The 23,899-nt window shown below is 33.1% G+C and overlaps 1 protein-coding gene across 4 annotated transcripts; it reads left to right on the top strand.

Moving 5' to 3' along the window:
* Positions 1 to 307: 307 nt before the first annotated feature.
* Positions 308 to 16,923, top strand: LOC123916406 (condensin complex subunit 3). 4 transcript variants are annotated; one of them, XM_045967859.1, is made up of 14 exons: positions 308 to 497; positions 578 to 718; positions 1,597 to 2,249; positions 9,046 to 9,249; positions 10,541 to 10,686; positions 11,288 to 11,556; positions 12,288 to 12,385; positions 13,168 to 13,315; positions 13,394 to 13,833; positions 14,369 to 14,889; positions 14,971 to 15,031; positions 15,148 to 15,426; positions 15,932 to 16,193; positions 16,398 to 16,923. In XM_045967859.1, the coding sequence occupies exons 3-14, from the start codon at positions 2,121 to 2,123 to the stop codon at positions 16,742 to 16,744; spliced, it is 2,904 nt and encodes a 967-aa protein (XP_045823815.1). In that variant the 5' UTR covers positions 308 to 497; positions 578 to 718; positions 1,597 to 2,120; the 3' UTR covers positions 16,745 to 16,923. The 4 variants fall into 4 exon arrangements, with proteins under 4 accessions (XP_045823815.1, XP_045823814.1, XP_045823816.1 ...); XM_045967858.1 differs by lacking the exons at positions 308 to 497; positions 578 to 718 and having other exon boundaries at positions 1,378 to 1,771; positions 1,921 to 2,249; XM_045967860.1 differs by lacking the exons at positions 308 to 497; positions 578 to 718 and having other exon boundaries at positions 1,380 to 2,067; positions 2,164 to 2,249.
* The last annotated feature ends 6,976 nt before the right edge of the window (positions 16,924 to 23,899 follow it).

Here is a 23,899-nt window from a genome sequence, read left to right as displayed (position 1 = left end):
GCAAGAAAATATCAATAAACGAACACAAAAAAATAGGTAAGTGGATATATTTTGTACATCTTGTTGAAATTGAACAAGTGGTTGACAATTTTTATAATACTTCACTAGATTGAAAATGAAGAGATTGGTCAACCTAATGTAAACATGCCAGATGCAAACATACACACAAGGTTTGAAAATGTAAGTAGTTTCTCATAGTTATAAAAAGTTATCATTGTAAAAGTTAGTGTCTGACAAGCTATTTATGCTGTTGTTATTTGTTTCAGACTGTTCAGGATCACGGTCCTGTATATAACAAATCACCTGTTAAAATGGAAGGATAAAATGTAACACGGAACCATGGTTCGACGTATGTTCCAAATTATTTTACCGGTGCCAACGGTGTTCCAATTCAAACTGTTCCAATATTTCCCCAATTTCCACCGGCAGTCAACTTCCCATCACATTCAAATATTGCTATGTATCCTGGAAGACGTAGTTTTCCTCATTATACACCGGTGGGTAAACACAACACTCATAATTTAATTGCGTACGTAAGGAAAAAGAAGAGTTCTTATAAATTCTTTTTTCACATCAGTTTTTAGGTGCGTTGGAAGAGGTCGAACGTTCGGCAAAAATGGTTTCCAAGAGAGGTGTTTAGTCTACTTCAACTTAAAAAGTATGGTTGGACGTTGATTAGTTAATGATGATGTCACATCCTGCATCTTTTGTTATCATGGTACATTTTTCACCTTTTGTGACTGCACATTTTCTCTGTATAGTTATTGCTTATACTTTAGAATTTGATACAATTTCTAGTTAACATTTATTTTGGCATTTATTTTTTATTCTAATATGATATGCTTGGAAAAGAATGTTTGTCAAGGGATGAAATTGTGATTTTTAAAGTTTGAATTTAGTGAGCTTCAAAGAAAAGTTTGATTCCTACCATCATGAATTACTTTAATAGAAAACTTTTGATTTGTTATAGTAGTTGTTCCTGTTGGAGGATGTTTATTATTAAGTAATTTGTGAATGAGGTGCATAACTTCTTTCCTAATTTTTATTGTGTCTGTTAATTTAAATGCAACTGATGTGCAAAACTTGTTAGTAAAAAAAATATATAGCAAAAAGCCAAAAAACAAATAACGTTTTTTTTTTGTAAGCAAATAATATATTTTTACATAAATAAAAACTATCAGCCTTTAAAAATAAATAAAAAAATATATAGGTGCATAACTTCTTTCCTAATTTTTGTTGTGTCTGTTAATTTAAATGCAACTGAGGTGCAAAACTTGTTAGTAAAAAAAATATATAGCAAAACAAATAATGTGGTTTTTTTGTAAGCAAATAATGTATTTTTTATATAAATAAAAATTAACAGCCTTTAAAAATAAATAAAAAAACTAACAAGAAAGTCAGTATATAATGTAAAAAAAAAGACTCTTCCTCTTTCTATTGAAATTGAAACTCGTAACCTCGTTAATGTACCCGCAAATTCCTCGAGTGTTAGTACAAAACGACTCTTCATCTTTCAATTGAAACTCACAACCTCATTAATGTAGCCGCAAATTACTTGAATTCTTTACAATTCCCTTTGTCCAACAAACAAAACAGATGGGTATAAGAAAACTCTTCAAGAACTCATTACGTTTAGGGTTTTCAAGCAACAAAATATGGAAGATGAGTCTGTGTCTGTTACTTCACCTCTGGCCAACGAAAAGGGGAACAAACGACATATATTGGATAGTAATGGTAACTACGTCTCTTTAGTCTGTGTGGATTCTTCCAGGTTGGTACTCAAATTTGTTTAGTAAGTTTCTTATTCAATTATTCAATTCCTAATGTCAAGGGGAGATATTGCTTGTGGTAAAAATTTGTGTTTATATTCCATTTTGTTTAATTTATTTATCTTTTTGGCCTTTTCAAAATAAAAAACAGTAAAACAAACACTGCTCATACATCAAAAAGAAAGAACGATGATTGTGGTGAATGGAATCATATGCTGTTTAAAACAGTAAATGAAGATAAACATAAAATGGAGTGTAACTCGCAAAAAATATCTTTTGATGATTTGATGTGTTTCAGGTAAAAACAAACCACAATTTTCTTCTATTTCTCTTCAAATTTTGTGAGTAAAAATGATTACTACATTTGTTTATTTCATGAAACTCAGCTGCCAAGAAATTAATCATGCTTCAAAAGAGGGAAAGGAAAAACATGATGAACATGACCACATTTTGTCTGGAGCAAATAAAACTGATCATGAGGTAATTGATTTAAATTTATTTACTTTTAGTCAATAAAATGTTGTTCATTTAGGAGTAAAAGAAAAAAAAAATGTTCATTGTTCATATACTGTGTTTTTGCTACTATGTAATGAACAATGTTTAGTGCAAAGGGTGACGAAATTGGAAAGCAAATTTGATGATATAATATAGTCCATAAATGACTTGAGCAAATTTGAAGGTATAATACAATCCATGAATGTGTTGTTTCTTTTTTTGTTACAATATTATATTTTGAGTTTTGTAAGATTAGATACTTATAAGGCATGAGGAACATTTTGTATCACATTCACGATTTGGGTAAATACTAAAAAAATTAATAAATATAAAAGGAAAGATACATATTATGATTCAGACCATAAAAATTAATAAGTCTGAAAGGAAAGATACAAAGGTGTACACATAATGAATTCTATGTTTTTGTCATAGTGTTTCCATACAAATAATGCCAATGACATCATTGTATTAATCAATATTATCAAGTTGTGCACAACTTTACGGGAACTTGCTCGTGCATGCACCAGCTATGCCAATGAAACAAAATGCTTTCTTTAACCTTGTAAAGATGCTCGAGGGACAACAATTAACCCAATTCATCTTTAGTCTGTCAGTATCAAAGTAATTACTCAGGAAAAATGTTCATCAGTAATCAATTTACCAAGATGAGATTGAAGCAAGTAAAATAGCAAACATATTTCAATAAATAGCAACAAAATCCTACTTCCAAACAGGTAGTCCATGTCCAAAAAGATGTCCAACATACATCTCTAAATAGAAAACCAGCAACAAAACAACAACAACCCCAAGTACTAATACATTGCTACAAACCAACCTAAGAAAAAAAATCACAAACAGAACAATAGTCCCATTCCCGCACATAAACAAACACAGGACATGTCTAAATACATCAGAAAAATCAAAAGAAACCTGCACCAGCGCGATATTACAGCAGCAAAAAACACTGATACAAATCCAATGTGAATCATGATTGGTGTTATTGATACAAATCAACCACAATCTTTTTTTCATTTTCTTATTAACTACAATACCAGATAAACACTGAAACAGCAGAAACAAATTCGACGAAATAATAATAATAATAATAACACCAAGCCAACGAAAGATAGCTTTCCATACTTCCGATGCAAAATCACGGAAAAGACATAGATGCATCGAAGATTCCTCCGTCCTTAGGCAATGAACACAAACAGTAGAACCTTCGGCAGCTTGAAGGACATTTCTTTGAATCTAACTCTAAATTTTTATATGATGAGGAAACTATATAAAAGACAACATTTTTTTTCTTCAAAATATTTTTCATAAATAGAAATTAAGAACTTGTAAACCATAAGTCACCGACTCATAGGAAAAGATTCAACCTAAAACAAAATCAAAGACAACACCAAAGAACAAAAACAAAATACTTATGAATACTAGAAATTCAACTTAAACAATGACGTTAGCAACACTTGCAATTTTAGACCACATATCAGCACACACCTTTCCAATTTGACCAGTAATAGCAGAACCTTTCATTTAACCTTTGGAATTCACGATAACACTAGCATTGCCTTCAAAGTGGATGAAAATTCCATCGATTCAGCGCCATTGGTTACGCTGACGGACAATCACTACAAGAAAACATGAAATTATTGACCAAATTTTGTGAGGGCTAGAAGACCTCAATAATGTATTGGGGACATATTGAGGGCAGGGCTAAAAGCCCTCAATAATGCACAAAATTTGTTTTATAAAAAAAAACAAATAAAATAAACATTATTGGAGGCCGGGGGCCGCCAATAACTATTGTCCTTTTAAAAAATATATATATAAAAGTTATTGTAGGCTTGGGGCCGCCAATAAATTTTTTAAAAAAATGTCAAGTTGTTGACAGAATATGACGTGTTTCCACTTTCTACTTCTATCTCTCTCACCTCACCCTCAATTATCTCACTTCCTCACTCTCTCTCATTCCTCATCCTCTCAACCAAACCATTGACTCATTTATCCAACCATATAAAAATCCAAACTTTAACCAAACCATAACTCTAATCACCATAGTGTCTTCACAAAAGCTTCTCTATTTTCAATTCTCTACAACAAGCTACTAACTTTTTCCTCTAACTCAAACTTTTCAGTCACACTAAAATGGTAGTTAAGGACTAAGCTCTTCTCACTGTCTTTTCTACGAATGGCAAGCAAAACCTCGACTATGTTTACTGCGTTAATCATGGAAAGCAGCTGACTTGTGCTTGGAGAGGACATGTGACTTTCGGTTGTTATTCTCAGTCTTTTTTTTTTCTTTGTAAGTGTTTGGGAGAGGTCTGTTTATGTTGTATTCTGAACTATGTTTATCTTAATTAATTTTTTTTTATTTTAAAAAGTATTTATTGAGGGCTGCAGGCCGCTAATAATGTATGATATGCTGACCAACCAATATTGAAGGTCTTAGGCCGCCAATAATTTTATTGAGGGTCCTGGGCCGCCAAAAATCATTACTGGCGAAGGTTTTATTGAGGGTCCATGGCCGCCAATAATGCATGCATTATTGACTGATTTTAGCCTTCATTGGAGGCTTTTGGCCCTCAATAATGTCATGTTTTCTTGTAGTGAATCACCGTCGACAAAACCTTCTTCTTGAGTTCAACTTTCCCTTCTTGACAGTAGCCATAACCATATCACCAATACAAATCGACGGTAAACGGTTCAACCTTGCTCCAACACCTTTGACAATCAATTAACAATATTCTCAATTAAATTCAATGTTTCTAACAACAACAAATCAACAATAACTCATTTCAATAACAAAGTATCTAATAATAGATCGATTCATAATTCAATGGAAATTTTCCAACCTCTACAAAATTACACGGTGACTATATAAGAGAAGAATAAATTGTCTTCTTTTTTGTTACAAACTAAATTTGTAAAGGCGGGTTTTCTTCATGTTATGAAATTTGGGGTAAACAAAAGTTAGGGTTCTCTTCTTATGATTTTGAATCTAATATTAAGGAATAAGGTTTTGGTTTATAAAAAAAAATAAAAAATATGGTTTTGAATTTGGATCAAATTAGAGAGAATAACAACGAAAGGAGAGAGAGAGAAGGAACGATGGTTTGTAATCTGAACGAAGGGAAATGCATGGGTCAGAGAAGATAGAAGAAGAAGGTGGAAGGTAGAAGAAGATGGAATAGAATGACAGAAAATTTGTAAAATGTGGTGGCGGTGGTCTTCGCCGTCGCAGAAGAAGATGGAAGAAGAAGGTGGAAGTAAGAAGATGGAATAGAACGACATATACTGTGAATTATAATATGAGGTCAATCTACAATTATTAAAAGTTATATTGTCACAATTGAAAACTATCCATATTTTAAAGAATTTAATTTATATGCACTGCCAATGTAAAATTATTTTACACATGCGTCCAATAATATACCAACACATTATATATGGTATTTAAAAACACATGATGTGTCACGTTCATTAAATGACGTGCCAACACATCGTTGGATGCATGTATAAAGAATCTTTACACTGACATTGCACAACAATTAAACTATATTTTAATTATATTATAGTGATGTTTTTTCAACCACTATATCTAAAACATTTAGGATGGGCTCATTACCCATTTTCATGAAATGGGTAGCCAAGTTGTTACCAAAAAATATCTTATGCACCCAAAAAACTTCTTAGGCTTATTAAGGTGGAGGTGTTGAAAAAAGTTTTCAACTATTAAATCATTCCAATGAGGTGTTGAATTGGTAGTTGAAAATGATGTGGATAAAATTGGGTTGAATGTTTTCAACCGTTGAAATCATAAGTGGGTGGGGGAGGGAGTGAGTCCTCTTCCTACACTTGACAACATCTTATTGGTTGCTGTGATTTTTAGATTTTTATCTCATCATAATAATTTGGGGTCAATTATTTCATAGTAAATTAAATTTTTTTTATAATTTTTTTTTCACCAAAATTCATCATTTTTTTTGTCTATAAATAGAGACTTGGTTCATTTGATTTGGACACAAAAAAAAAACAAATTTTTCTATTTAGCCTTTAATAAACTCTTGTTTGTAGCTCTAAACATCTTTTTAGTTAAATGGATCCCAACAATAACTCTTGCTAATTAAAAATATAAAATTAAAAAAATAAATTCGAGTAAAATATTAAATTAGGAAAAAAATAAATTAATTATTTAACTCTTAATTGTTTTAATTTAATTTCAATCGATAATTATTATTAATATGAGTTTAATGGAGATGCATTGACGGTGTAAAATAATTTTACACAGACATTCAATAAGAAACCACCAATCTTCCATGTCATATGAAGAAAGTGGGGTGACGTGGCGGAATATATGGTTGTCATTGGTTGACGGTGTAAAATTATTTTGTAAAATTATTTTACACTGTCAGTGCATATTCCATTTTCTCTTTGTTGAATAAAATTCAACATCCTACCCACCACTTTTATTTCACATTGTCATGGTTGTCACCGCACTTCACCCCACTTTCTTCATATGATATGGAAGATTGATGGTTTCTTATTGAATATCCGTGTAAAATTATTTTACACCGTCACTAAACTCTTAAACAAAACTATTGTAGTAAGTAAAAGTTGAATATGTGTTGAATTATTAGATGGAAGAGAAAAAATATGATATGGAGTGTAAAACTAAGAAGTGAAAAAGGTGGGTGTTGAAAATTTCAACCATTGTACATAGTCTTATAATAGTCTTATAAGTTATATGAAATTAATATTAATCACCATCAAAATTCAAACGACATTGACAACTTTTTTTCTAATAATACGTTAGCCAAAAAATGCTACTAATAAAGAGAATTTCTCCTGATGTTTTCTCCCCCGACCCCCCGTCTTTCTTTCCTACCTCTTGAATTTCCGTTTTTCTCCTTGGGGGGTACTTCAGTTTGTACGAACCAAATTTTTGTCATGCTCATAAAAATTCGGTTAATAAAAACCGAAATTTTGTGTTCCAATTTTTTTTCCAGATTTCCTGCATAAATTCAGCATCAGACCCTCAACTTCCACAATTTATTTGAAATACTAAACGATGTCCGATTTGAGTAAACGACCACTAGTTGGAAAGCTTAGGGTGTCAAGATTACAAATATAATTTTTATTTTGAGGGTTAACTATCCAATTGGTTCAGTTTGACCAAATAATGGATACTAGTACAGAAACAAAGCAGAAACTTTTCTCAAACTTGTAGGTAGATTTTCTCATACTATACTTAATGAAATTTAACAATTCCGGTGTAAATCGTGTAGTAAATTTTGTCTTCTTTACACTAGATTAAAAATCATTAGCATACGCCTTATATTTAGAGAGATATGCTAAATTTATCACAGGTAGCTCTACACGAATTTTCACATAAATCTTTATTCTTTTCTTAACATTTATGTTATTTCAGTTTATATAAACCGAAATTTTTTTGCATGTTTAAAAATTTCGGTTTCTAGAAACCGAAATAAGTTGGCCAAATATTTTCAAAATACGAGGGGCAAAATGAAATTTTAGGGGGTATAAAAGAAACCCTAGGGTCGGGAGAGATAACATCATTTCTTCTAAATCAAATTTAACGAGAACCTGAAGCATTGATGGACCATTCAGATGGTACAGCCCATATATTTAAGCCCAAAACAATCTAAAAAACCTCCCGCTCAAATTCAAAACTCAAAAAAATCACGTTTGAGACTCAAAAGTCAAAATCACTTTTTAGCACTCTCACACTTCATCTTCGCCGTTAACCTCACCGCCATCAATGGAGGAACCCAACTCCGACCAAGAAAACCAATTATCTCACAAAATTGCCGCAATTCTCGACGAAGTTCGAATCTCATACGCTACACACAACCGAAAACTCAAGGAACTATCACTCCTCCGATCCAAATCCTCTTCACCGTCGCAATTCTTCTCCGCTTTCTCCAAATCCCTAATCCCTCTCTTCAACTACCAAAGACGCCTTTCCTCTGCTGACCGTGTTGTTTCCTTCGTCTCCTCTTTCACTGCCGCTCGTAATCCTGCTGATGCCGAAGTTTGCGACGAGTTTCTCGACCATTTTCTTCATTTTCTCCTTGTTGCCGCGTCGGCGGCTGATAAAACTGTTAGATTCAGAGCCTGCCAGATCGTTTCTGAGGTAATGAATTGAGATAAATTCAACTTTATGAACTTTAATTTTTCTGTTTTTTTGTGTGTTAGGTTTTACTGTGTTAGGTTTTACATATGAAAATTGATTTTAGAATTTTTAGTTAAAAATGAGTTTGAGGTAAAATGATTTATATTTAGTTACGTTTATATGAAACTGAGTTGAACAATAAATTTAAATTTAAATGAAAATATTCGGTTCGAGATAAACTACAAGTACTAGTTTTAAGTTGGAATAAATTCTTGATTGAAACTTGACCAAAAAAAAATTGTTGATTAAAAAAAAGTTAGAATAAATTCTAAAAGCAAAATCGATCTTTATCGAGAAATACGAACATAACAAAATCAAATTTAAGTCTTTTGAATCATTAATGGCTCTCGCAAGAGTGAACCCAAACATGCAATCGGTATGAAATGCGAATTCATGGTGTAGCAATTGCACATAGATTTGAGTGTAGTGCAGAAATTAGAACTACAGTTACTTTATTCATTTAATGTGGTTATTAATTGTTGAAATTTGAAAGAAATTAAGTATGATAGAGTAGCCTATTTGCTAATTTTATTTACTCATTTATTTTGGTTATGATTTGATTTAAATTGGTTGATTTTGCAGATAATATTGAGGTTGCCAGATGATGCAGAAGTGAGCAATGACCTATGGGATGAGGTGATAGAATGTATGAAGGTTAGGGTACGGGACAAGATCCATGTGGTGCGTACTTTTGCGGTTAGGGCACTTTCGCGTTTCGTGAATGACTCTTCAAACATTGACATCCTTGATTTATTCCTGGAGACGCTTCCTTTGGAACAAAATGCGGTGAGTTTCGCAATTGAATCAATGGAATTATTTTCCTTTTTAGCTTTCCCCGATGTCTGTGTCAATCGTGCTGTTTGTGGTTACAATTGTTGGCCGTTAATTTCTTATACTAGCATGTCTTTGCACTGTAACATAGTAATTTCTTCTGCCTCTTATGGTTATTTGGCTACTTGAAATTTTAATATCAGATTGCTTTTAAGATCTGGCCAAAGGATATACACAATTTTTACTAAAACCATATACTAGTATGCTGTGTCGAAAATAAAAATACAGCGTGTGCCGTGCTGAAACTCTGTATTCTATAGACAATAATGACTGTAGTGGTAGCTGCCCTTATGCCCGAATGCGAAGCCCTATTTCACTGTTGATCAATAAGAGCTGCTACAGCGAAACTCCTATAAAATTACAAAGTTTGCGACATCTAGTCATTTCACCTTAGAATAGCAGTATTTTGCACTTGACTTTATAGTTATCCCCTCTTCTTGTGTTTGAACTTTTGGTCATTTCACCGTAGATTTCTAAATGACTATGAAACTAGCTGTCCTGTCTTGTCATTTTTCTACTTTGTATCAACTTCATCTCCTCTCCTCACCATGTGCACCTTTCCACGGTCCTTTTTGCAACCTTCCAGTGGCCCCTTTCTGTGACTTTCTAGCAGCCATCATCATATTGGAGATAATGATTCCATAAAGGAATAACTTGCCTTTGTTTTAAGTGCTTAGATGAGTTATTTGAAGTCTTGGTGGCTAAAGCTTACTAGGGGCTTTGAATATCGATAGCGATGACCTTTAATTATTAGTTATGAATATGTATTTATTGTTTTGCAAATTCCCTTATTTTTTAGTATAAATACATTTCTTGTATTATTTCTCTAATCTTCATCATAGCAGTCATACTGTTACATGCCATACAGCTCTAGTGTTTCAGGGGTCTGCTGTTATGCTTCTCTGTTCACCATTGACTACATAGCTTAATCTCACTGTTTTAGACCTGACCTATTAATTAACCTTGTTACGGAGTCTTGAATCATGTGTTGCAAATATTGGAATTGGAATATCTGTGTGGAACAATTTAGGATTGCTAGTACATCTTTTTTTGAAGAAGCTAAATTAGCCCACTCAAATTGGCACCAGAGAGAATCGAACCTCAGACCTCAAGAGGAGCACACTCCTAGGTCCCTAGCCAATACCAATGCACCAACCCAAGTGGGTTCGATTGCTAGTACATCTTAATGTTACATGTGTATGCAGAGATCTGGTATTCTTGTTATTGAACTTGAAAATGTGTGCAGGACGTTCGTAAGATGATTGTGTTGTCTCTGCCTCCTTCCAGTGCAACCTCTCAAGTTATCATTGACTGTACCTTGGATGTGAGTGAATCTGTTCGCAAAGCAGCATACTGTGTTTTAGCTAATAAATTTCCTCTTCAAAGCTTAAGGTAAATGCGGTATGGTAAAAGAACAATAATTCTATTCCTTTCTTCTCACAATGTGTCTTTTGAGTTTCAACCCCCCTAAAATTCGGATCTTCGAATTTGCAAGGGTTCACGTTTGAGAAGGTAAATAAAGTGCCACTTGTCTACTGTTGAAAAAAAATGAAATCAACGGTCTAGATTGGTTTTTCTAAATACGAGCACATATGGTAAATGATTGCTATATGATTATCACTCCATTGTTTTTCTAATTACTGGCCCGGGTTTGTATTTTAGCCCCTAAAGTGCACACACTACACTACAATGCAACTGATCTCAATATTTTCTTAGATTCTAAAAGGAATAATACTTTCCATGTTCCCTGTCCATACACCTCTTCTAAATTTTGACACGCTGGTAATAAATTCAAATTCCAAACATGTAATTAGGTATAATATGTTTTTGCGTGTCCTTTTTAATTATGTAGTCATAGAATTCTATAAATACTGTCGCCAAGGGTGGATTTCCTACTATTACGATAGCAATTTTCTGAAACATCTTTTCCAATATTACTTTGATTAAGTGGCTTTTTGTAACCGTTGCTCTTATATTTACCTGGTTTCTGCAGCATTAAGCTCAGGACAATTATTCTTCGTAGAGGACTTTCTGACCGATCTGTTGGTGTCTCAAAGGAATGTTTCAAACTATTGAAAGATGAATGGCTTATAAAGTGCTGTAATGGTGATCCTTTAGAGCTTTTGAAGTATCTCGATGTTGAAACCTATGAATCAGTGAGCGAGTCTGTCATGGAGGCACTTCTAAAAGCTGGTTTAGTAAAACTAAAGAATGGTGCAAGTATCCAGCAGTATATATCATCAAATGGCGACACAGAAGAAGGTAAGACATGGTTTTCCAATATTAAATGCTTTTATTTGTTTCACCTTTCAGTGTTGCTACATGTTGCTTAATTAAATCTTTCAAAAACAAATATAAAATCTAGTATGATATATCATGCTTGTTATGACTAATGATTATGAGGATACATACACACACATACTACGACACATTGCACCTTTAATAACTTTCTGTAAAAAGCTAATTTAACGAATTGAACGTTGAAATGAACTTTCTCATTGAGTAGGTCAAGTCTACAATTTTTATAATATTCAAATGCTTTTCGATACTATACTGTCTTTATTTTGATGTCCAAATTACCTAAAATGTGTATAAACAACCACCAAGATGAAATTTTAAACAGTTGATTTGGTTATATACTCATTTTACAAAAAGTTAACGATGAGGTAAGTTTGCCAATTTTGATGCTCGGTGAGCACAAGCCGATCAAACAATTTTATGAGTACAAGCTCCAATTTTGCAATAAGATTTATGGAAATGGTCATGTTAGGTGAAGTGATTGAGGCTGTGCCCCTGAACTTGTACTTGTAAATCTTTAGCTATTTTCTTGCCTCGTTGATTTTTGTTTCCTGAATGCCAGGATGACAATTTACTTGCTATTTTTTAGCTGTATGGATAGATTTGGATTTAACCTCTCTGATTGTTTTTTTTTGAAGGATTAACCTCTCTGATTGTTGTGTACCATATTTTATTGCTTTGCATATTAATTGTAGGGGAAGCGGTTCCTTGTCCACCAACCATTGTACTGATGGAAGCAGAGGCTGCTCTTTATTGGAGAACTGTTTGCAAACATTTGCAGTCAGAAGCACATGTGAGTCAAAGGAATATATAGCCATTTTTCATATTTACTTCTCACTTTTTTATCCCATATTAGTGGTTGAATCAGGGTTGTCAAATAGAAGGAATATATAGTCAGTGTTATGATATTTTTGCACATAATTTGGGTATATGTTTTATATCCCAAAAGAGAAAGGGACTAATTGTCAACACTCGTGTTAATCATACTCTTTTAATTTAGGCAAAGTTACATTTTTATTCCCTTAATTTCAGTTAACACTTTAGTCCTGTATCTTTTTTTATTTTAGTCCTTTTTCATGTTTGAATATGAATTTCAAGCTTCAAATTTATAGTTTTCTTGCTTTATTCGCTTTCAAGCATAAGTATATCTTACGCCATAAAAGAAAATCACAGATTTGAAGCTTGAAAAATCATATACAAACAAACATCGATGAAGGACAAAAAAGGACAAAAATGATGTAAAAAAAAAAGATAAAAGACTAAATCGTTACCTAAAATTGAGTTAAGGGACTAAAGATGTAATTTTGCCTTTAATTTATATTTTTGCTACCATTTTAATGCATATGTTGTTGGTCGCTATAATATGTCATTAAGACATTGTGAAATCAAATCAGAATATATCTCTGTGCTTCATAACTGCCTTTCTTGCTCTCTCTGTTTATTAATTTTTTTAATACAATTATAATTTATAATTAGTAGTATAATTATAATTTATAACTTTTCATGTACAATTGTTATGACTTCGCATTATTCCTCCAAATTATTGAGGTTTATTTATGATTTGTGCCCCAATAGGCTTTAGGCTCTGATGCTGCTGCCACAGCGGGTACCGAAGCAGAAGTATATGCTGCAGAAGCATCAGATAAAAATGACCTTCTAGAAAAAATTCTTCCTGCTACAGTTGATGAGTACATCGAGTTGGTCAGAGCCCATATCGTTGCTGGTACGTGTAAGTTTATTGGATGGTGCTTCTACACCCAATTATAATGCATACTGAAGTGGTCCAATATAATATCTGCAGGATCAAACCATCGCTTTGCATGCCGGCAGCTGCTTTTGCTTGGTGCTATGTTTGATTTTTCTGACACTTCATATAGGAAAGCTGCTAGTGTGTTTCTGCAGGAGCTGATGAGCAAGCCTCCGGAGCACGAGGTTGATAATGAAGGGAACATTGTCGTCATTGGAGATGGCTTAAGTTTTGGTGGAGATACTGAGTGGGCAGAAGCCATAGCCAAATTGGCAAGGAAAGTCCATGCTGCTCCAGGTGAATTTGAAGAAGTTGTTCTTGCAATTGTAGAAAAGCTTGCTCAACCTTGCAGAGAGAGAACAGCAGATTATGTGCAGTGGATACACACCCTTTCTCTTATAGGTCTTCTACTGAAAAATGCAGTGTCAATGCGCTTTCTTCAGGGCAAGGCGATAGAACCAGATGAGCTACTCCAATCATTACTTCTTCCTGGGGTAACAAATTGTTGCAAATTTCCTTATTGTTTTTTAAATCTACATTTATTGATTAATATATCTGCTACAAATAGATCACCATAGTTATACAGACTGACAAACAAATAGATCACCATAGTTATTCAGACTGACAAAAATGTTATGCATACAATGTGTTTGTGTTCTAGTTTACAACAATAGGAAATGATTCTCGCATCATCAAAATTTTGTTCTGGATGTTGACTGATCTTTTCCAAAGTAAATCTAATCTTCCAATCTTGAAAATTCATTTACTTCAGTTCCTCGTGGCTGAATAAACAATGATAATAATTACTGTTGATATGAAGTTTATCAAATAAAAAAAGCTATGAAACGATGTATGAGCTACACAAACATATACACCGCATAGCAGTAAGAAATTAACTTTCTGATGAACAAGGTCTTGTGATTAAATAATTTGATTGATGGCTGAATCAGTTTATACTTGTAGATTTTCTTTGAGGGCATTGGTTACTAAGTACTAACTATTTACTGGTATGGACAATGAAATACTCAGGCAAAACAATCTCACTTGGATGTGCAAAGAATTGCTGTAAGATGTCTTGGCCTCTTTGGGCTTTTGGAGAGGAAACCAAATGCTGAACTTTTGAAACAGCTACGGGTTTCATATATTAGGGGGCCGCATTTAATTAGTATTGAGGCTGGTAAAGCATTAACTGATCTTGTGATGTGGCATGGTCCTCAAGAAGTTGACAGGGTTTTAAATCACGATATTCCAAGCCAAGTAAACAGTGACAAAAAGTGTTTTTGTCCTGTGAATTTCTCTGATTCAGAAGTGGATTCAAATTCAAACGTTGACATGCTTGATCTTTTATACGGTGGCATTGAAAATGAAGACTGGGCTAATCCTTTAACTAGCAATGAAGATGAAAGCATTTATGCTATACTTGGGGAGGGCTTTGCGAAAATTCTTCTCCTAAGTGACAACTATCCAAGCATACCAGCTTCTTTGCACCCTGTGCTTTTATCTAAGCTCATTTACTTGTACTTCAGTGACATATCAGAAAATATGCACAGGTGGTATATAGTTTTCTCCCTTTGTACTATTCCTGACCTGCACAATTAGCTAATTTATATCGAATGTTTCTCACCTGCCAGGTTGAAGCAATGCTTATCTGTTTTCTTTGAGAACTACCCGTGTCTCTCAACAAATCACAAGGCAAGCACGGCTGATGTCATATTTCTTTGGTTTACTTTATCCATCATCCTTATTTTTTACTCTTATTTGAATATCATATCTTCGGCAGCCTTAAATGTTTTATTTCTTAAATACAGAGGTGTATATTGAAGGCCTTCATTCCAGTTATGCGTTCAATGTGGCCAGGAATATTTGGCAATTCTGGGGGTTCTCCTTTTGTGATATCTCAGATGCGTAAGCGTGCGGTTCAAGCTTCACGTTTTATGTTGCAGATGGTACAGATTCCATTATTTGTTAAAGAGACCGAAGCTGCATGTGAAAACTCTAGTACAGAACAGCCACAAGTTATAGATAGTTGCACTGAAGTCCCATTTGAGTGTGGCGAGGAGGGGCTCGCACTACGCATAGCCGTGGAGGTAAACCATCCACTAATTTGAAGTTTGTTAAATATATGCTAACTTGCTCATCTGTTCACCTTAATATGGATTGGTAGTGTAAGATTAGTCTACATAGTTCTGCTTTAATTGCTTATAAGTTCTAGAGGTTTTAATTTTATGCTAGTTTTAAGCTAGTTTTTTAGTGTGCAGCTTCTAATGAAGCTCTTTCGTATGCTGCAAGAAATTGGTTGTGCATGTTATTATATATGGAAAATTGAAAACAGTGCGAAGTGGATGTTGATTTTAATTGTGTGCTCGTGGAAGCTTAGCATGCAACTGCCATTATATTAATTGAAGCTGGTGGATGTCACTTGAACACAATAGCATAAGAAGTTTATACGTTACCTGTTTTTGCGTAGTAAAGAAAAATAAATGGCATAAATGAATTTCATGTCAGATGGCTGATAGAAAATATTGTACGATTCAAAATTTAATTAATGTTTATTAGTTTTTTGTTTTTCTTCTTACTCTCTATTTTGTTAAGGTTGCAAGCTTTCACTCAAAGAAGACAGCTGCTGAGAAGGCATATGTATCGGCATTATGTAGAGTACTTGTCTCGCTTCATTTTCGGTTATCAGAACAAGGGCCAATAAAAATTATGAGGAAACTTTTATGTCGTATGATTGAATGTGTATCTTCAGAGAAGGACCTTGTTAAAGAATTGAAGCGAATGGCGGATCATCTAGTGACAATTGACAGGCAACAAGACCAGGAATTGTTGCAAGATGAAGTTAATCTCATTTTGGGTAATGCTCTTCATGATTCAAAGATTTGTTTAGTGCAACCGAAAGAGTCCAGCAGTATTAGCAAGCAATTTTAATTTTAATCTCAAATAATTTCATTTGCAATCTAATTTGGGCTGTATTAGGCAGTTTTACTGGCTCTACATATCCCTTTTGAAAACCTTTTATACTGCTAACATTTTTCTTCTCCCTCCCTACTTTTTGAAGGGAAACTGGAATTCGACTTCAACCTTGATTTGGATGCTTCTGTTGCAATACCACAAACACCAGCTGTACAGCGAACGAGAGCTACACGAACAAGGAGAAGGGTAAGGATCGAGGAAGATAGTTCTTCTGACGATGAAGAAGATTCATATGTTTCTGTGGTTCCTACCACCATTAATACGGTAAAAGGTCGCTCACAGAGAGCAAGCAAAACTGCAGCCATTAACAAGATGTCGTCTGCCGTTAGATCAGTCAAACCTGATGAAATTGAAGAGGAAGAGGAAGAGGAACAGGAAGAAGAGTCGAACGTGACATCTGAAGATTCTGAAGAATCGGAACAGAGTAGTTAATTATGTAGCTAACATGATATATGTAATGGTCATTGCTTTTTGTAATTTTATTAAACATGTTTGTTGCTGTATTGTTTGATTTAGATTGCAGGTTTTGTACAGGAGTACTCAGTAGTTCATCTTGCATTTGCTTGTGCAGGCATAGGTTATTGGTATTGCAATTAGTTGGAATGTGTTCAGTAATTCAGTAGTTAATTTTTCTTTTTTAAAAGTAATGCAGTAATTACTTTTGACTCCATTGCCCATTTTTATTATTGTATTTCATTTTGTTCTGCATCTTTATTCTTTTACATGACACCTTCCCATAAAAAGGTTTGGCCACTATCCAAACTGAATCAAGATCTTGAATTCTAACATACCCATGTTTTCTAAAATGCTACATCTCATTGTAGCTCTAAAAGCATTCTCTTTTTATTGATAGATCAATGCTACATATAGACATCAAATTGCCAAGTTAAAGATGTGTTTGAGAATTTAGGCCATTCTAATTACTCTGTTTTTAAATGATTTTGTTTTTCTTTTCTTATCTTCATGAAATGTAAGATTTTTTAGTGGGGGGAATTTTCTTCTGATTGATCCAGATTATCTGCACCCTAATTAATTCATGATTCAATATAGTTAAACAAATTGCACTAAAATCAATGGCTCACATGTTAGACTTTTAATAAATCAGATTCAAAATAATCCAACAATACAAATTTGCTTACCAGAGCATATGAACTTATATTCTTAAAATAAGAGTTTGGCTTTAAATTATTAAATAAATATTAAATTATAATTTTGGTTTGCCATAGTTTCCCTTTAGTTCGATTTGAGGTACGATCGGACACTATATATGGACACTTCTTTCTCTTAATCAAGATTTGAACATTGATTTATCACGTTATAAAAACCTATTTCTTCTTCTACACCAAAGATAGTTGATTAAAAAATTATACTATTAATAAAGAGGCATTCATGTATCTTCTTACAATATCAATGATTAATTATTTTAATAAGTCATTTAAAATACATGTCATTGGTAGTTATGTGTGTGGCTAAAAAATAATCAAGCTATATAATACTACAACTACTGCATGTTGTCTGTTAGGCCAAAGCATATACCATGTTTCTGATTGTTGGACTCCTTATTTTTAGTTTAGGTAGAGAAAATGCCATGTTATTGATCAATGTGTCATAAAATAAGAGGGAAAAAGAAGAAGAAAGAAGATTTGCAGTGTAACTGAATCCAAATATGAATCCAAGACAAAAGAAGTAATCTTCTGCTACTATATTGAGAAAATTTATTATTTTCACCTACCACTAAAATAAAAATTAATGCAAGCTCAAAGCTTAATGGACCGAATTTATGCTCTCCCATGCCGTATGACGTGTCTTGCATCCTTCCATGGTCCTATTCCTATATGATAATGTCATGTCATTGTTGGAGTCCCACCTTAATTCTTTTTTAGTGTCTTATTAAAGTTGTTAGTACGTACTCCCTCCGTCCCAAAATATAAGGAAAAGTGAGTCAAAGAAACTTGATGTATTTGGTTAAAGATTTGGACCAAATACATTCACTTTTGTTGATCAACTTTTGCTTATATTTTGGAACGGAGGGAGTACATACCAAGAAAAATTATAAATATTTTTATATTTTAATAAAATTATTTCTCTTCATTTATAAAATGTATTTCATCACACATATTTATATATAAAAACTGTTGTGGAGTGAAATCACGTTTAGAAAAGTAGAGGTTGAACACTTTATAAGAAAGAAGATCAATATACACCTAATGCCTTAAGGTTTTGGGTAAAAATGTGGTGTCCAACTCACTTGTATGGTTAAACCAAATGTGGATAATCCCTCAGCTGCGCTCTCGTAACTCAACAGTGGTATCAGAGTCGATTGTTCGATGAAGGGCTCGACCGACTTCTTGTATCGAAAGTCTTCCTGACAAAGGTGGTCGAGTGACAAGCCCTGTTGAGTGCCACAACAGAAGTGCAAGTGCACAGGTGAAGAAAGCTTCTGCTTGAGAGAGAGCATAGTAATTGAATGACTCACACTTGAGGGGATATTGTTGTGGCAAGTGTGAGTGATGTCCTACATTGCTTAGAAAAGTAGATGTTGAACACTTTATAAGCGAGAGAACCCATAAACCTAATGCCTTAAGATTTTGGGTAAAGTGTGGTGTCCAACTCATTTGTATGGTTTCTCTTAAACCCAATATAAATGATCTTCCAGCTGCCCTGTCTGTCTTGACCCAATAAAAACAAATAATTAGAAGTATTACAAAGAAAAATATATTTAATACTATTTTTAATTTTAATCTTTATAAATTATTGGATCTAATTCCGTAAAAAAAAAAAGTATTGGATCTAATAATTCAAAAATTTAATTGAAGGAGATAAGTATAACATGATCAATAATATTTCGCTCAAAATTTGAACTCAATGTTTTGGAACATTCATCATTAACTCTACGAACAAGACATAACACAAGCACCAACCAATTAGAAAAACAAAATTGGAAAACTCCTCCAACAAATCCTAAGCACCAAGGCTAAAATAAAGCAAAATGATCACACATTATTATCAATTATCAATTTATTTTTACAAGATTGTTTAGTCGGCCAAATAAAATCCTCAAATGACGTTGTCCTTATGGCTTAAATAATGGTCTATATCATGGAGAGCACTTCCCATAAATGATAAAGGATAAATAACTTTGCCATCCCAACTATTTGTGGACACACTATGCACATGATAGCTCAATTTTTTTTCTTTCATTTTCATATTGTATTTTGTGCAACTAAAAAGTGTAAGGTTTAAAAGGAAAAATAAATTGTTCGATATAAAAATGAAAGAAAGTGAAGTCTCTAGTCTTTTAAAAATGGACATTAATCAATTATCATGCAATTATTATTATTAAACTATAAGGGAAAGACATTGACTCTACCTAAGTCTTTCAAATGTTTAGTTAGCCTCTTTACACTATTCGTGGTCCCCGTAGATTTACCTTTCGTTTTCATCTTTAATTAGATGACTCAAATAAAGTAGATAGATAGATGATAAAAATATGAGTTAATTGACCGATCGTTAGTTGGTTTAGTAGTGATTGACGTTGTATTTAGTAGAGAGAATCACAGTTTAATTCCTCGTAACTGCGATTGGAAGAAGACTGAAATAACTTGATGTCAAAACTGAGCCCAAACTAGGTTAAGTGGTCCAGTGGATCGGATACCGTATGAAAATAAAAAAAAAAAGTTCACAATAATATTAGAAAAAAAGAAAAGAGTTCACTATCGTATTAAATTTTGAATTAAAAACAAAAATAAATTTCACCATATCCTCTACTTACTAAGCAATAGTATCACATGCGTGTAAGCAAGAATTCTATGTTATCATCATCGAACAAAATTTCGTATCTTGTACTATATATTAATAACAGTAGAAATGATTTTCCACTTTTTTTGTTGTCAAGAAATGATTTCCATTTCGAAAATTTGATGTTTATGTCATGCCCAAGACTTTTGCTTAATGAGCATCAAAATATAAGTTATGGATTGTTTTTATAATTCGATATGTTAACATGACTTAATTGTAAAGGTATTTCAGTTCATTAAATTGGTTATTTGTTTGAGTCAAAACAAGATTGATTATTTGATGCTAGTTATTTGAGGTGAGACATTAACCAATTAAATCATGTTAGTGAACTGAAAATACCTCAAATAAGTAGAATTGGACTTTTGTATATTGATTATTTGATGCTTGACTTGCTTTTGCATTTGAACTCTATATATAGTTAAGCGTGTTTGGACGATAGTAGTATTAGGACGAACGTCCTCCTAGAAGTTCTTATGTGGCACTTTTTTTTAAAAAAGACAAAACAACTAAAGATTTAGAATGAATGGGGTATTGTGGAGAAGGTGAAAGAATTAAAATAAAATTTTAAAAACATATTGGAGAAGGTCAAATACCAATAGATTAGAGAAATTCATCTGCAAATAAGCAGCATGTGCTGCAACATTGGTGTGAGGCATGCAATCAAAGCATCCACATGGGGTGTGCAGTGTGCTATAACACTTGAAAATTTAACATGTTATTTCTCATAAGACACTTTCTAAGCTACAAGATATATTAGTGATCATTTTACAAAAATACTACTAATTAAATGTAAAGAATTCAAAAGCTAGTCATTTCTCTCTAAATTTTGAATCTCTAGTCTATTAGATTTCCAATTTTTTTTTTCTCCATCTAGTTAATATTCATTGATCTATGTTGTTAAACTTACACATGTGACATGTGTATGTGTGTAGTCGCGGTTGTTCTAAAAGTAAAATATGTGTATGTGTGCGCACACGTGTGTAGTGTATGTGTGACCGGTGGCGGAGTCAAAGAAATTAAAATTATAGAATTTGAGTAAAATTTTATATGTGACATAATATATAAATAATTTAACAAAAAAAATTCAGTTTTGCTCTAAACTAACCCTTAAAAGAATCAGTTTACCCCAAACCAACTCCTAAAGAAACTAATTTTTTTGGTCAAATCCTGGGCAATTGCCCAGGCTTGCCGGACCTTGGCTCCGTCCATGCATGTGACTTATAATGACAGTGTACTAAGTTTATACTTTGTACGGGTAAAATCAGTTAAGGTGACATTTATTTGGACGAATTTTGATTTCTACTTAAATTATTATTAATTTTTGTAATTCTACCCTTGTAATTTAAAGATTCTTTGTTTTTAATCTTTCAGTATACATGCATGGTGAAATTTTACAGAAAAAAAAAAACTCTCCGAAATGGCAGTAGACAAAAATAACCCCTTTATTTTAGTTAATATTTTTTTTAAAAAATTGTTGAGTTAAATATTAAAAAATGCCAAATAATTAAAAAGTACTGATAGGTGTTTCACATCATCTATTTAGTACGGTCAGAATTTACCAAATACCCCGAGAGATTAAAAACAAGAAATTTTCAAATTATAAAGGTGAAATCGCGAAAAAAAAATTATAGGAAAAAAACTAAAACTCACCTCAATGTCTAGAGGCATAAGTGCTACTAACCCATAACATTATTTTAATAGTTACGGATAATAAGTCATTCTTCATTTCAGTGCACTAAATACATCAATTTTTGTTTATAATTAAAAATATATGGAGTAATGTTTTCAACAACTACTAAAGTTTTTGGAATGAAGAGTAACTACCACCACTAAAATTGTACTATTAGTTGATAATGGCGCTGTCTGACTTTTATATTGATGGCATTGGCATGTTCCATTGCATCACGAAATCTAGAAGAATTAGAAGGAAAAAGCTTAGGCAATATGATCCCAATAGGAAAAAGAACAGAATCTTCCAATTTGAAGAAAATCTCCAATTAACAGGACAATAAATTCGTTTTCTCTGTTTTTAATTTCCTATTCATCTTCAACTCATATTCATTTGCCATTAATAAAAATGGCATCCACGTAATTGTAGTGGAATGCACTAACAAACATTTTGAACTAGCAAGTGGCTACTCTACACACACCCTTTGTTGTTTTCATTTAGAATTTAAGATGAAATAGAAAGATTAAGAATGTGGAATCCACCTAAAATATTTTCCATTCTTTTTACAGATTTATCAATGTAAGATCTACCACCATATTTTAGTGTTACGGTGATCGTTTTAAATTGTAGTTGCAGTAGTTATGGTTGTGGTTATTGCAGTTGCCACGAAATTTATTATTGTTGTCTCGAGGTAATTAAAAATCATTTCACATCTCGAGACAACAATAATAATTTTTGATGGTGTACCACTTAGTTGATAATACCTCCAAATGGATTTTTGATAATACTTCCAATTTGTAAATATTGATTTCGAGGTATTTGAAATACAATATTGAGATGCAGTAAAAAAAAAAAATTTAAAGTATTTTGAGATTTGAGGTTCTAAAATTTTAATTTTTGTTGAGAAGATTTCAACAAACATGCTAAAAATCGTTCGATTCGATGCTATAATCCTACCACAATTGCGGTGTGATGCAATTAAAAAGGCTAAACTACCAAATTATTAATATTGTATACAAACTGTAATTTGAAACCATTGTTCCAATTAGAGCTGTCGAAACGCGCGGCCCGATCCATTTCGGGTCGTTTCGGTCGGGTTTCGGGCTTTATCGGGCCGGGCTAAAAGTCTGGATAAAAACGAGCTATAAACATTAGTGCCCGAGCCCAGTCTCGTACAAGTTGTCGGGATTTCGGGCCGGCCTGAATTTATTTATTTATTTATTTTTACTTTTAGTGTTTAAACTTAACATTATAAATAACTAAAAAAATACTATGTTGTGTTGTGCATACCAAAATTGGACATTCAAATTAACTACCACGCTATGTTAATCATTACTCTTATATTATACATATACTATATAGGATCAAAAATTCCCGCGCGCCCTATTTTTACTCATTTGCTACATACAAGTTTCCCGCGTCTTATTTTTTACTCATCCGCTACCTACGAGTTTGTCGCACCCCCTATTTTTACTCACCCGCTACTTATGAGTTTCTCGTGCGCCCTATTTTTTGTCATCCGCTACCTAAGAATTTTCTGCGCGCCATATTTTTACTCATCCGCTACCTAAGAGTTTCTCGCGCGCCCTATTTTTACTCATCCGCTACTTACGAGTTTCTCGCGGCCCTATTTTTACTCATCCGCTACCTACGAGTTTCTCGTGCACCCTATTTTTACTCACCCGCTACTTATGAGTTTCTCGTGTGCCTTATTTTTACTCATCCGCTACCTACGAGTTTCTTGCGCGCCCTATTTTTACTCATCCGCTACTTAAGTAATAAAAATGAAAAGTTTGAGGAAAAAAACACTCGTAGAGTGGCAAAAGAACTTATAATACAAACTAAGTTCAAATGATCCAAAACAAGTTACTTATAATATTATAATATTTATTTTGAAATTTTTTTTATTAAAATTATTAAAATTTATTCGGACTTGCGGGCTGCTTGCGGCCCATTCGGACTAACCTATATTTTAAACGAGCTTTATCGGTCCGGGCTAAAAATCCCGGAAATAATTCGGGCTAGGATTTTCAAGGCCTAAACTTAGAAAAAAATCGAGCTTGACGGACCGGCTCATTCGAGATAGTCCATTTTGACAGCTCTAGTTCCAAAGAATTTAA

This window comes from Trifolium pratense, linkage group LG3, assembly GCF_020283565.1.
Source record: "Trifolium pratense cultivar HEN17-A07 linkage group LG3, ARS_RC_1.1, whole genome shotgun sequence".
Taxonomy (NCBI): Eukaryota; Viridiplantae; Streptophyta; class Magnoliopsida; order Fabales; family Fabaceae; genus Trifolium; species Trifolium pratense.
Note: the sequence above shows the minus strand (reverse complement) of the source record. Positions and strands in the feature narration are given on the sequence as shown.

Bases quoted from the DNA above. Each gene is read 5' to 3' on its own strand.
- LOC123916406 (XM_045967857.1), top strand. From the start codon at position 8,050: ATGGAGGAACCCAACTCCGACCAAGAAAACCAATTATCTCACAAAATT. The intron at 11,557-12,287 runs GTAAGACATGGT...TATTAATTGTAG, and splicing joins AAATGGCGACACAGAAGAAG to GGGAAGCGGTTCCTTGTCCA. The intron at 13,834-14,368 runs GTAACAAATTGT...TGAAATACTCAG, and splicing joins AATCATTACTTCTTCCTGGG to GCAAAACAATCTCACTTGGA.